General features: G+C 52.1%; 3 protein-coding genes across 14 annotated transcripts in view; 2 read left to right on the plus strand and 1 right to left on the minus strand.

Moving 5' to 3' along the window:
* LOC118597887 (protein PET117 homolog, mitochondrial) overlaps positions 1 to 989 on the plus strand; it is a 3,131-nt gene extending 2,142 nt beyond the window's left edge. The window contains exons 4-5 of one of the 2 annotated variants that reach the window (XR_004949316.1): positions 686 to 807; positions 870 to 989. The gene's annotated coding sequence lies outside the window, so the exon portion shown is untranslated. The remainder of the gene's footprint in view (positions 1 to 685; positions 808 to 869) is intronic. The other variant, XR_004949317.1, reaches the window with a different exon arrangement.
* The window catches only part of kat14 (lysine acetyltransferase 14), a 9,358-nt gene extending 883 nt beyond the window's left edge, over positions 1 to 8,475 (plus strand). The window contains exons 2-10 of the mRNA XM_024267470.2: positions 686 to 807; positions 870 to 991; positions 1,055 to 1,227; positions 1,290 to 1,727; positions 3,490 to 4,034; positions 4,199 to 4,332; positions 4,396 to 4,571; positions 4,640 to 4,830; positions 8,224 to 8,475. Coding sequence (XP_024123238.1) covers positions 686 to 807; positions 870 to 991; positions 1,055 to 1,227; positions 1,290 to 1,727; positions 3,490 to 4,034; positions 4,199 to 4,332; positions 4,396 to 4,571; positions 4,640 to 4,830; positions 8,224 to 8,397 — 2,075 coding nt within the window. The 3' untranslated portion in view covers positions 8,398 to 8,475. The remainder of the gene's footprint in view (positions 1 to 685; positions 808 to 869; positions 992 to 1,054; positions 1,228 to 1,289; positions 1,728 to 3,489; positions 4,035 to 4,198; positions 4,333 to 4,395; positions 4,572 to 4,639; positions 4,831 to 8,223) is intronic.
* A 156-nt stretch (positions 8,476 to 8,631) lies between these two features.
* dzank1 (double zinc ribbon and ankyrin repeat domains 1) overlaps positions 8,632 to 13,259 on the minus strand; it is an 8,505-nt gene continuing 3,877 nt past the window's right edge. For 7 of the 11 annotated variants that reach the window (XM_036215883.1, XM_024267480.2, XM_024267475.2 and 4 more), the window contains 9 exons: positions 12,997 to 13,198; positions 12,794 to 12,897; positions 12,633 to 12,713; positions 12,458 to 12,566; positions 11,350 to 11,402; positions 11,194 to 11,277; positions 11,003 to 11,130; positions 10,479 to 10,553; positions 8,632 to 8,918 (listed from right to left, as the gene is read on the minus strand). In XM_036215883.1, coding sequence (XP_036071776.1) covers positions 8,732 to 8,918; positions 10,479 to 10,553; positions 11,003 to 11,130; positions 11,194 to 11,277; positions 11,350 to 11,402; positions 12,458 to 12,566; positions 12,633 to 12,713; positions 12,794 to 12,897; positions 12,997 to 13,198 — 1,023 coding nt within the window. In that variant the 3' untranslated portion in view covers positions 8,632 to 8,731. Of the gene's footprint in view, positions 8,919 to 10,084; positions 10,390 to 10,478; positions 10,554 to 11,002; positions 11,148 to 11,193; positions 11,278 to 11,349; positions 11,403 to 12,457; positions 12,567 to 12,632; positions 12,714 to 12,793; positions 12,898 to 12,996; positions 13,199 to 13,259 lie in introns of those variants that run through there. The other 4 variants (XM_036215881.1, XM_024267483.2, XM_024267482.2 and 1 more) reach the window with 4 other exon arrangements.

The raw sequence follows: 13,259 nt of genomic DNA on the forward strand, positions 1-13,259 counted from the left end.
TATAATTCTTTGTGCACTTTCTGCAAATTATGCAAGTTTGGTATGAAAATGTTGAGCACATTCATGGCCTTCAACCTTTGAAATAGATTTCTCCAGCATCTTTGATGAGCACATCCCGCTAAAAGCATCCACACCAGCATCATCGCAGCGAATGCAACTTTTCCAGTTTAACTTTCTTATTTTCTTTACCTGAATGATTGTATCCAATTTGTAACTTCTGACCAGATATTTATACTTTACACATTCAGGTCATTAAACCCTTAAGTCACATGACAGGGTACAGAATACAAATGGAAACGTTTCTGAAATCACAGACTGTCAAACATCTGACCCCAAACACGTGATGATGAAAGGGTTCATTCAGGCAGGAATTCGGGTTTTAGAGCGGCCTCCAAAGTCCAGACTAACAATGACTCTAATGAACCAAAGGCTCGTGGGCGGGGCATGTGAGCACACCTGAGCGCCGCTGTGTTTGTGACGGAGTTCAGGCCCGTTCTCACAGAAACCTCATAAACTCAGGAGTGTTTAGAAGAGTTCCTGCTCTGAGCGGAACAGAACTGCGGACAGTTCTGTCCTCACAGGTGTTGGTGGGCGTCTGACCCCTGCTGCACCTGCAGGCTCCTGCAGCGGGGTCTCCATGGCAACAGTGGGGGCGGGGCCAGGTCTAACGCGGTCTCTCCTGCAGCTCAGCTCCGAGGAGAACAGCCCAGTTACCTGAAAGGAGACAACTTCTTCAAGTTCACCTGCTGCAGCTGCTCCGAGGACGGCAAGGAGAGCTTTGAGCGGATGCGGCTCACCTGGCAGCAGGTAACCTCCCCGGGACGACGCTGGGGGAGGGGCGGCCAGCTGAACAGGTGTGTGTTTGACAGGTGGTGATGTTGGCCATGTACAACCTGTCCCTGGAGGGCACGGGCCGGCAGGGCTACTTCCGCTGGAAGGAGGACATCTGCGCCTTCATCGGCCGGCACTGGAACTTCCTGCTGGGAACCAGGTGAGCCCCGAAGGCCGGGTCCACCTGCGTGGCTCTGGCGGCGCTGACCCGCTCCGTCTGCAGGAAGAAGACCTCCACCTGGTGGAGCACGGTGGCCGGCTGCCTGTCCGTCGGCAGCCCCGCCTTCTTCCGGTCCGGAGCGCAGGAGTTCGGAGAGCCCGGCTGGTGGAAGCTGGTCCAGAACCGACCCCCCACCCTGAGGCCAGAGGTGGACAAGTCCAGCTCCAGGACCAAAGGTAAGGCGCAGTCAGTCGGCTGAGGGTGCCGTCTCCATCTCCACTCAGTGGTTTGTGGTCAGCAGCGTCCAAACCCGTCCTGGACCCCATCATCACGGTGGAGGGCCTGAGGAAGCGCGGCGCCCGCAACCCGGTGGAGAGCGCCATGCAGCTGAAGGAGAAGCGTTCCCGCACGCAGGAGGCCAAAGACATCCGCCGCGCGCAGAAGGAGGCGGCAGGAGGCTATGCCGACCGCAGCGCCTCCTCCACGCCCGTCAAGCTGGGCGGCGGTCGTGGCGGAGGGGCCGGGCGGCGGCCGGACCTGATCCTGGAGAAGGGGGAGGTCATCGACTTCTCCTCGCTGAGCTCCTCCGACCGGACGCCGCTCACCAGCCCGTCCCCCTCGCCTTCGCCAGACTTCTCCGCCCCGGGAACACCCGCCTCCCAGTCGGCCACGCCCAGCCTGCTGTCGGAGGCGGACCTCATCCCTGACGCCATGCCCCCCCAGGCGCTGTTCCACGGTAAGAGGACGTCCCAAAATATGGACATGTGTGGTTGCGTTTATTCCTGCGATTGATTCTCGAGTGTGAAATGTTCTTCCTCCTCTGGTGAGATGTTCCTTCAGAGGGATGTAGGGGGCGCTGCCATGCATCAATGTTTGGCAGCTGCTTGAACAATTTCATTTTTGTTCTGTTGTTTACAACAATTCTGCACTAAGTAGTGATTCTGCTGTTCTTGTTCACTGAATCTTACCGCGAATTCCTGTGGTGTTGATGCGTCTCTAAGACAGTATTACTGATTTCAGCAAAGAAGTGTCTATTCAGTGCACAAAATAAGAAACACTGTGTTTCTAGCTCCACCTCTGTAACTCCACCTCCCTAGCTCCTCCTCCACCTCTCTAACTCCACCTCCACCTCTGTAACTCCACCTCTCTAGTTCCTTCTCCACCTCTCTAGCTCCACCTCTGTAACTCCACCACTCAAGCTCCTCCTCCACCTCTCTAGCTCCACCTCCACCTCTGTAACCCCACCTCTCTAGCTCCTCCTCCACCTCTCTAGCTCCACCTCTGTAACTCCACCTCTCTAGCTCCACCTCCACCTCTGTAACTCCACCTCTCTAGCTCCTCCTCCACCTCTCTAGCTCCTCCTCCACCTCTGTAACTCCACCTCTCTAGCTGGTTTTCTACCTGGATTTAAAAATGTCCATGTTCGTCTGAGGAAAGTGGGGACAGTGTGTGGTGAGTTTAACATCTGTCCTCTGAATTCACGTGATTTATCTTCAGGAGTTACAACCCAACCCCCCAAACACCGAGAGGACACGAGTTTCACTGTTTGTTTCCCAGATGATCATTTTTATTTATCGAGTTGTCTCGAGTCCTCTTGTTTTTCTCTTCAAGTCACACATGTCAGATCAAAACCATTTGCACAGAGACTATGAAAGCGCAGAGTTGTGCGCTGAGTGCACGTACGAGCGCACGTGTGCAGACCTCGTTACAGTTTGTGCACGTGGGAGAGATTCAGAGCAGCGCACGTGTCACAACGACCAACATCAACACAAAAAGTTGAGGAAATGAGTAACAAGAGAAATCTGAAAGGATTTTATTATTGATAAGAAGAAGACAGAATTTAGAAACTGAGTACAGAGTTTTGAACAGAACCGACTCCAGAACCAGCCTGTGCAGAACCCTGAGAACAACTTTCTCCAGAACAGAAAATACTGACCAAATCCGATTCATAAAGAGATGTTTGCTGTTTCTAAATGCCTTTGTCATGATTTACAAACGTTTTTCTTCCTTTTCCTTATTATAATCATTTCGTGGTTGTTGTGTTTTGTGTTGCTTCACTTTAAAAGTTGAATAGTAAATATTTTGTTTTTATTTTGTATTTTGTCCATTTTATCTGGGAGGATAATAAACAGTTTAACATAATAACATACTTCACATTTTTTTACATCAGTTATTCATTTTTTGTTTATAGTTATTGATAAATTAAATCAAACAAACGACCTAAAGAGCCAAAAGATCCAGATGGTTCTCTGTGAGGACGACAGGAGAGGATTAGATCTCTGAAGATTACAGGAAGATTGTTACATTAAGGTTGTGTAGCTTTCTGGAAAAACTGATGTTTAGACAGAAGTTTAGATTTTCTCACTCTGCTAGCTCACAGACCGCCCCGGCCCCCCATCAGAGAACCGCTATGCGGCCCTCGCAGGACGGTTTGGATTATCGGGATTTCATCGATGTCGTGAGCCGCGTATCGTATCATGACGTATCTCCTCCTGCAGACGACGAGGAGATGGACGGCATGATTGACCCAGGGATGGAGTACGCCCCCCCACCCAGCGCCGCCCGCAAGAAGGTCTGCCACGCCCCCCCTCGTATCAAGAGGGAGGCCGACAGCGAGGAAGACGACGGTCCTGAGCGCGAGGAAGACTACGAGGAGCCAGGAGGAAGGAAAGACGCTCCCTCGCCGTCCTCTGGGGGGGCGGAGCGCAGGCGGGGGCCCGCAGACGCCGACGGCGCCGCCAGTCCTCGCTGCGTCCCTGTCAGCCTCTACGAGGAGCGGCTGCTGCTGCGGCGCCTGGACGCCTGCCCGCTGGCTCTGGCCGTCACGCCGCTGGCACGCCGCCTCCGCAGGAAGCTGCTGGTCCGCCAGGCCCAGAGGCAGCGGGGGCTCCCCCTGCTGGACGTGGACCGGGCCGTCAGCGCCACCCTCAGCCTGGTGGGAGGGATCTACGGGGCCGCAGAGGCGGGGCCCCAGGCTGGGGGCGGAGCCGAGGAGAAACACCGCACCAGCAGTCGGGAGCTGCAGATTCTGGACCGTTTCCAGGTGAGCGGCAGCTGATGTGGGGGCGGAGTCAGGCTTCAGAGCAGAACCCCCCCTCCTCTGAAGCTGCGTCAGAACGTCCTTCCTGACCTTCATTGTCGTGTTTGTCTGCATGGATCTGTCCTCATGGACCTCCTCTGACCCGGTTCTGATCCGTGACCTTCCAGACCAGAACCTCGGGCAGAAGAGGCGTCCCCCTGCACTCCGTGTCCTTCTGGCACCGGCTGATGGGCGCTGATGGCGGTTTGGAGCAGAGCATCAAGAGTCCGTACACCTCCCGCGTGCTGAAGCCTTTCATCAGGTAACCCCGCCCCCCTGATCTCAGTGGGGGGTCAGAGTCTCACGTCCTGTCTCGGGTTTCCAGGAGGGACTATGAGAGCCGCCCCCTGAAGCTGCGGCTGCTGGCTGAGATCCGAGCGCACCCCCACAGGAAGGAGGCGGGGTGGACCCCCGAGGCCGACGCCCCCATCGACTACTGCTACGTCCGACCCAGCCACATCCCCTCCGTCAACTCCATGTGTCAGCACGGCTTCTGGCCAGGTGGAGTACCTCCTCCCTACCTGTCGCCCCGCCCCCCTCTCCTCTGACTCGGCTGGCTCCTCCCCCAGGAGTGGACCTGTCCGAGTGCCTGCAGTACCCGGACTTCAGCGTGGTGGTCCTCTACAAGAAGGTGGTGATCGGCTTCGGGTTCATGGTTCCGGACGTCAAGTACAACGAGGCCTACATCTCCTTCCTGCTGGTGCATCCGGAGTGGAGGAGGGCCGGCATCGGGACCTTCATGATCTACCACCTCATCCAGGTGGGCGGGGCTCTGGCGTGCAGCTCAGGTCTTCAGGTTTGGTTCTGGTGGGATCAGAGACGGGTTCAGCTGTGGGCGGGGCATACTTGTGCGATCGTTTAAACCTGTCCTCAACCTGAGAGGTGGTCAGGTGTCCCGCAGGAAATGACTCGTCACACATTTACCATCAGCAGGATATCCGCTCTGTTCATCCACACAGACCCTGATGAAACCCTGAGGAGGTCAGAATCGGATCAGAATGATGGTCAGCTTCAGCCGGGACAGAAAGTCCCGCCCCTTCATGTGTCATTGGTCTGACCAATCAGAAGCGGTTATGATCCTCACTTCCTGGTTCTGATTCGGCTCATAAAGTCTCTCAGTTCCAACAGAGAAACCTTTAAACCTTTAAGGTTGGTGCTTAGCGGTTAGCTTCCTGCTGGATCTGCTGTCAGAACGTCTAAAAGGAACCAAAATGATGAAGCTCAGGGTAGCAGATGTGCTCGGCCTGCGATGAGTGATGACGTCACACTACGGAAACCCCACTTAGACAAATGACTTGGTTGTTGAGATGCTCGGATTCCTTATTTTTCTTTTTTTCTTTTACGTTTCCATTCTGCTCGGGTTCTATTTGTTTTTATTTAATGTTTCATTTCGAAACCTAGTTATTTTCCATCATGATTATGCCGAATTTGAGGGTAAGTCTGGTGTTCTGTTATACCAAATTTTAATATAATTCAATACGTAAGAAGATATTGATACGGGGAGACCTATTAGCAATACAAATTTATTTCTCCAATGTGAAAAAAAACAAACATTTTATTGATTTATGAAGCACCTTCCACCTCCAGTCAAGGAGGCCCAAGGTGCTGTGCACAAGGAAAAACAAAACCAGAGCACTGTCAAGAATAAAAGAATAAAACCAAGTAAAACAATTTGAAAACAATGATGAATCAACATAAAATAGAATAAAAGCTAGGCTGATGCTAGAAGGCTGTAGTGGAGGAACAATTCTTTTTTAAAACACTCCAAAAGCGTGATCTCTCTAATAGCTGGTGGAAACTGATTCCATAGTTTGGGAGCCAACACAGAAAAAGCACGGTCCCCCCTGAACTTAGGTTTGGTTCTGGAACCAGTAGCGTGCACTGGTCTGGAGCGTAAGGACTTAGTGGGGAGTATTTTAAAACCAGACTGGAGGGATAAGGAGGTGCCGTCCCTGCCAGTGACTTAAAAGTAAAAACAAGAATTTCGATAAAAATCAAGTATTGCACTGGGAGCCAGTTCAAAGAAGCCAAGATCGGGTTATGTGGTCAAACTTTTTTGCCCCACAAATAAATCTTGCTGCTGCATTTTGGACCAGTTGCAGCCTGGCTACTGAAGCCTTAGGTAACCCAGCATAGAGAGAGCTGCAATAATAAAGTCTGGACAGCACAAAGAGTGACAATTTCAAGGTTCTTTTTAGAAATAAAAGACTTGATCCTAGCTAGTCGCCACATCTGAAAAAAGCAGGACCTGGTCACCGCATTTATTTGGAGGTCGAGTTTCAGAGCAGCATCAAGTTTAAGACCCAGGCTTGTGACAACAGACTGTTCAAACGGGGCAAGAGAGAGGAGATCGATGTTAAGATCCTTTCCACCACTAGGGGAAAACACAATCACCTCAGTTTGGTTTGCATTGAGGCCAAGAAAGTTTTCCGACATCCACAGCTTGACTTCAGCTAGTCAGTCGATTGTCGTTTTAACGGTGCGGTCTGGTCTCTTCCATATAGGGACATAAATCTGGCAACACTCCGAAAAGGGGAAATCGGCCTGTAGTTGGAGAACAATGCAGTGTCGAGTCCTTGTTTTTTGAGCAGTGGCCTCACTACTGCTTGTTTAAAGCTTACTGGAACATGAGTGGACTCAAGACTAGTGTTTAAAATAGTTAAAACTGCTGGTCCCAACACTGAAAAGATTTTTTTAAAAAACCAAGCTGGCAGAACGTCATGAGAGGACCCAGCTGGTTTAAGTCTTGATACCACTCTTTCTAGTTCAATCAGGGACACCAGTGAGAATGATTCCAGCTTAGCAACTGGTGTCGATGGAGTTGGTGGACAGTAAGTGGAGCATTGTGTAAGAGAGGACCTGATGCCAGCAACCTTGTCCATAAAAAATACACAAAACTTTTCACAATTTTCCACAGAGCTCTCCATAGAATTTCCACTCCCACCTGAGTCCAATAAAGAGCCCAAAGTGTTAAACAGGATCCGTTGATCACCCGAGGCAGAGGAGATTATATTGGAGTAGAATTGTCTCCTAGCTTTCATGACCGCTTCATTGTACATGTACAGTTTATCCCTCAGAAGATCCTGGGAAATTTGGAGTCTGTCCTTCTTAAATTTTCTCTCAGCTTTTCTGCAGTCCCGTCTCAAAGCTCTGATTTCCTCTGAGATCCAGCGCTCAGATGTGTGCCTTGGTTTTCTGATGGTGAGGGGAGCAATCTCATCCAAGATTTTAGAGCACAGCAGATCAAACTGAGAGAGGAAGGAATCTGTGGTGATCGGGGATGAGTATAAAGTCGGCCACTCCAGCGAAAATAAAGCAGAAAATTCAGCAGCTTTTCCTTCGTCCAAGCCCCGCCCCCATCTGACAGGAGCAGGTTTAGGGACAGTCATCAATGGCAGAACAAAGTTAAATAACACTGCTGAGTGATCAGAGAACGCAGTCTCCACAGCCTCAACAGAGGTGAGACCCAAGAGAGAGAGTCCAGCGTATGTCCATGAGCGTGTGTTGGGTCACAAACCCACTGCAACAAGATTGTTATGTTTGTTGTGAGTTTACATGAAATAGCAAATGAATAAACTGCAGGAAAAACTCAAATTTTAACAAGTTGAGTTGAAAATGTCTGAACTATTCTGAGATTCAGCAGAAACAACTTCCAGCTGTTTCTGCTTCAGGTATGATGAGACCAACTCTAACGTTTACATGTCAAAGAGGAGAAAACGATCACTAGTGTTGTTTAGACCCTTCAAAACAAAAGTCTATCCCGATAAATATTATCCTTTTAGAACCCGGCTCTACTATGGTCGTGTCTGTGTTTCAACTTCAGGGCATGGCTAATATACTGTGTTTTATCTTTGGGGGCGTGGCTAACGTGGTGTCTGTTGTCTCCCTGGGGCGTGGCTAACATACTGTCTGTTGTCTCCCTGGGGCGTGGCTAACATATTGTCTGTTGTCTCCCTGGGGCGTGGCTAACATACTGTCTGGGGCGTGGCTAACGTGGTGTCTGTTTTCTCCCTGGGGGCGTGGCTAACGTGGTGTCTGTTTTCTCCCTGGGGGCGTGGCCAACGTGGTGTCTGTTTTCTCCCTGGGGCGTGGCTAACATACTGCCTGTTTTCTCCCTGGGGGTGTGGCTAACGTGGTGTCCGTCCCGTTGCAGACGTGCATGGGGAAGGACGTGACGCTCCACGTGTCGGCCAGTAACCCCGCCATGCTGCTCTACCAGAAGTTCGGCTTCAAGGCCGAGGAGTACATCCTGGACTTCTACGACAAGTTCTACCCCGTGGACAGCACCGAGTGCCGCCATGCCTTCTTCCTGCGGCTGCGGCGCTGACGGCTGGCGGATCCGTCAGTTTGAAGTCGGACTTCGACCTGATTCTGCTTCTCAGATCCAATAAAACGTTTCCGTTCACTCCGTCCTGCTGGTCTGGATCTTCAGTCTGACCCGCAGGCTCATTTGGGGGGGGTGCAGACTGCATTACCCATGATGCTCTGATCTGTCACTATGACAACGGTTAGAGTAAGTAGGGTTGTTTGGGGGGGTCATGTTATCATGGGGTACGTCCCACAGAAACAGAAGGTAGATTCCAGGTTTGTCACAGCATCACGCTGAGCATGCTCAGAGCGGCAGACTCCGCCCACTGAAGAACCTGAGGAGACGGGTTCTGTCAGACGGAGAACCCCTGACCCCGCCCTAAAGGTTGGTACCCATCTGTGCTCAGCCGAGACCGTCCCGGTGAGCCAGGTCCAGTTCCAGCTGCCAGCAGAGATACCATGTCGCCGCAGCCGGAGCTCGCCGCCACATCGTACGGCGTCTGTCCCACCGCGTTCCTCCGCCTCACGCTGGCCTTGCATCTGAAAGCAGGAAGGCGTCATCAGGTGGGAGGAGCCGTCGACTTAACCTAACAAAAGGTGCCAGAACAGGCCCCTCCCACACAATGGGTGGAGCTCTACAAGAATCCAATCCAGCAGAAGAAAACGCCCACAATAAAGAGTTGAACAGACATGACACCAAAAGGAGGCGGAGCTTCTGAGGAATGCGTCTAACAGCTGGAACATCACTGGACCTCATGGCTCAAAATCCGTTCAATCACGAGGTTCAGCGCCGCGCTCCAGGAGGCGGGGCCTGATGAAAAGACTTGAGACTGATGAGTCCTGAGCAGATGGATGAAAACGTAAAAGTGAGGTGGTTGACGTGATTGGACCTCAGGATTCGGTTCTGAACCGGCATCCTCTGATACATTTGTACTGTAATGCACTATGTTGAGTTCCTGTGCAGATGATGGAATGATCTTCATGACGGGACGGATTGTTGGAGGGAGTTGCTATGGAGACGCCTTCTGTGAAATGTGTCTAACCCTTTAATCCAGAGTTTAAGTTCTTTGATTTACTGGAACTTTTCAGCCGTTAGCAGGAGAACTCCAGCAGATTGTGGCTGGAGTTCTCCTGCTAACGGCTGAAAACTTACGGATGTTAAAGATTTTGTGTTTGAGCGTCACCGACGACGCCTCAGCTGTTAAAGGGTCCAAACCTATAAAGAAAGGCTGGGTTGTGACCGGACACGCTTTGGTTCTCTAACAGTTTCCTCTGATAATCCATCTGAATCCACCAACCGGATCAGGATCCACTCTCTGACCCGTCTATGAGCCGGTGTCGGTTCATTTCCCTTCGGACTTTTCCCATCCGTCTTCATGCTTTTCACGGCTCCCTGGAGGTTTGGGTCCAGAACCAGAACCAGAAGCGTTGTATCTACTGGGTTCTCCAAAGACTCCTAGAAACGTCTTTAATCCAAGATCAGCTCTTTAACCAGAACACATGGAGGTAAAACCAGTTGGAAGCAGATCTTATCTTATCTTGTGATTTGATCGACTTTAGGGACCAAGCCGTGCAATGATTGGACGGTTAAATAAACTACAGCTGCACAATAAATACTTCAGTGTGTAGATGAATTGGGGGGGGTCAGATCCCCCCTCCCATTATTATCATAACGATCAATACTATCCAGCGATCTGAAGGTTGGGTTCATTCATAAATCTCTCATTATTTAATCCTTCAAAAACTGGCAGTGGGCGGAGCCTTCAGTCCCTCACTCTCAGAGCAGCTCGACCATCTGATGGATCTGTCCGGACCTCCTGAACAGAATTCTCTGGTTCTGATCTGGTTTATAGTCAACAGAGGTAAACGTTGGTTCTGGCGGTCGGGGTCGACCAACACTTGGACTGTTCTGGATGGAGACGGGCTCTGACTGTAGCTCTACGTTCAGAACCGGAGAACACCTGGAAGAACGTTTGGATCCACAGTGACCCTGAGCAGAACCAGAACAGTTCTGGTTTGTGGAAGTCGTGTTATTATCCAAAGTGGGAGATTCAGCCTGAAAAGAAACCTGCTTTAACTTCCAGACCAGGTGAGTAGTACCTGAGCAGAACCGCCGCACTCTGCAGGCCCGCAGAACCCAGAGCTGCAGCTTCATGCAGAGCCGTGTTCTTCATCCTGAGGAGGAGGAGTTAGTCACACCTGTGACGTCACTAATGGGTTCTCTGTATGATTAGGTGTGTGAGCTGCAGTTATATTGTGTACATTCTGACTAGTTCAGATGTGGAGACTATAACAGGTGTGTGTAGACAGGCCCCGCCCACTCTAGTTTACTGTTTAGACCTGGATGTTTTATGATGTTGTTTCCCTCTGTTGCCATCTTCTTTTTCTCTAAGTCCTCTGTGTAGGCGGGGCTTAGGGCCCCCCTGTAGGCGGGGCTTAGGGGCCTGTGCTGGCGGGGCTTAGGGCCCCCTGTGGGCGGGGCTTAGGGCCCCTGTAGGCGGGGCTTAGGGGCCTGTGCTGGCGGGGCTTAGGGCCCCCTGTGGGCGGGGCTTAGGGCCCCTGTAGGAGGGGCTTAGGGCCCCCTGTGGGCGGGGCTTAGGGCCCTGTGCTGGCGCTGTTCTTACGGCCCGGACTGCTGGTCCGCATCGGCTCCTCGCTGCAGCAGAACAGGAAGAACATCCGGGTGACCGTTCATCACGGCGACGGCCAGAAGGTGTCGGCCGTCACTCCCACAGCGGGAAGGATCCGCCCCCTGCCTCACAGACACACCTGCTCAGGGGGGGGCTGTCAGTGGAGGCCGCTGATTGGTCCATACCTGATCAAGGAGCCGCTGGACGGTGCTGATCCGACCTCCACCGGGTCCCAGCTCCTTTAGCAGTCCCAGCTGACTGTCAGGTACCTGCAACCAGACGACCAATCAGAGCGAAGCTCTCCAAACAGCTGAGTTTATGTGTCGGTGCGGGGGTCTTACTGCACGGCCATGTTCCATGTGGAGTCGGAGAACATCTGAGGTCTGCTCACTTCCTGTCAGACACAAACACCTGTCGGTCAGGTAAACCTGAAGTCCCAGAACAATGAACCCATTAACCCTTTAACTCCAGTGTTTATCTTCTTTCATTTACTGGAACTTTTCAAACGTTAACACGATAAACTGGAATTATCCTGTTAACGTTTGAAAACTTACAGTACGTCGAATGACAGCCACGATTCCCAAAGGACAGTCAGGAATCAGGAATCTGGAGCTCCGTTTTCCAACCAGAACAGAGAGAACATCAGCGTCACAACTGCAGGTTCTGTGAGGAATCCTGTCATCCGGTCCAAACCCTCCAGAGAGTCCAGGATCCCTCTACATCTGCAGGGATGTCTCAGAACGTGACCTTCCCCGTCTGTCTGCCCGCTGTCCAGCATGCCGAGGGCCCCCCCATCGCACCGAGAGAATCCTCACATTTCTCAGGAGGTAAACAGGTGTAGTTATACAAAAGTGAAGACCGGTTAATGTTGAGAGAATCAAACGATGAACGTTCTCTGATCATCTGACGCTCATCTTCACTTCCCTGTTGGACACTCAGTTTATTCACATTTAAAAGATTTAAACTCATTTTTGAAAGGGTTTCCTAAAGTTTAGGACATTTTCACTTCCGGCGCCATCTTGAATGTGACCCCCCCCACTGGACTGTGATTGGGGGGGTACCCGGGCCCGTTTGCTCTGAGGATCCAGTCCGGATGATGACCACAAAGGTCCTGAGAGGAACATTTTTTTAAGATTCTGGGGAATTTCCTGGTTTCTGTCCCCAATAAACAGATATCCTGATGTGACCCCCCCAGGGGCAACAGCACCAAGGACATACCCCCAACAACAACAACTTTGACCCCTCCCCTGGGGGAGTGGTGAGCTGCAGACACAGGAACTTTTTGCTGGTTCAACCCCTCAATCCAACCCTGAGAGGCACTGGATCCTGATTTTAGAGTCTTTGGTATGACTCGGCCGGGATTTGAACTCATGACCTCCCAGTCTCAGGGCGGACACTCGCCACAGGCCCACTGAGCTTGTTAACAGCCCCCCCCACCCTTGTTGTTACCATTGACGCCGTCTCTGGATCTCTCTGTGACGCTGCTCAGAGTCTGGGCTGGACTTGCTGGTCCAGGTCCTGGTCCTGCTGGTCCTCCAGGGTCTCCTTCAGGCTCCGCCTGCACAAACCGACCCGTCTGAGTCTGCGTTCCCAACAGGGTCCAGCCGCTCTGGTCCAAACTCACCTGTTGGTTCTGTCCACCCGAGGCGAAGCTGAGCGTCAGACTGACCTCCAACTGCTCCTCCTGGATCACTGCAGACAAGACCTGCAGGACCGCGGAGCGGGTCAACCACAGAACCACAGAACCCGGACAAACCCCCAGGAAGAGACCAATGAGCTGCGTACCCGACCAAAACGAGGCTCCCCCAGGAGAGCCCTGAAAGGGGGGTTGTTCTGAGCATAACTCCTCAGGTGACCGCAGACATGATCCAACTGCTTCCTCCAGAAACCTGAGAAGCAAAGCAAGGTCACCGACGACCAGGAAGCAGCAAAATCCAGAAAACAAACCCCTGACCACGCCCCCCACGCCAGCTCCTCCCACACCTCACCTCGGCCCGGGCTGACGGCGGTCAGAGGAGGCTGGGGGTCTCTGGGTCCCTGCTGTGCTTTAGTCTGGAGCCGTCTCTGCAGCTCAAGGAATGATGGGTAATGGAGTCCAACGGTCTGCGTACTCTTGTCAGCAGTGGGCTGGGTTACCTTCAGGCTTGGGGCGGGGTCAGATGAAGGTGTGGCTTTCTGTGGAGCTGCAGTCTGAAGACAGAAACTCTGGTGAGATGATGAGGAGAATACGTGACGTCAGCAGCTCTGAGCG

The sequence above is a fragment of the Oryzias melastigma genome, linkage group LG16 (genome assembly GCF_002922805.2).
Source record: "Oryzias melastigma strain HK-1 linkage group LG16, ASM292280v2, whole genome shotgun sequence".
Taxonomy (NCBI): Eukaryota; Metazoa; Chordata; class Actinopteri; order Beloniformes; family Adrianichthyidae; genus Oryzias; species Oryzias melastigma.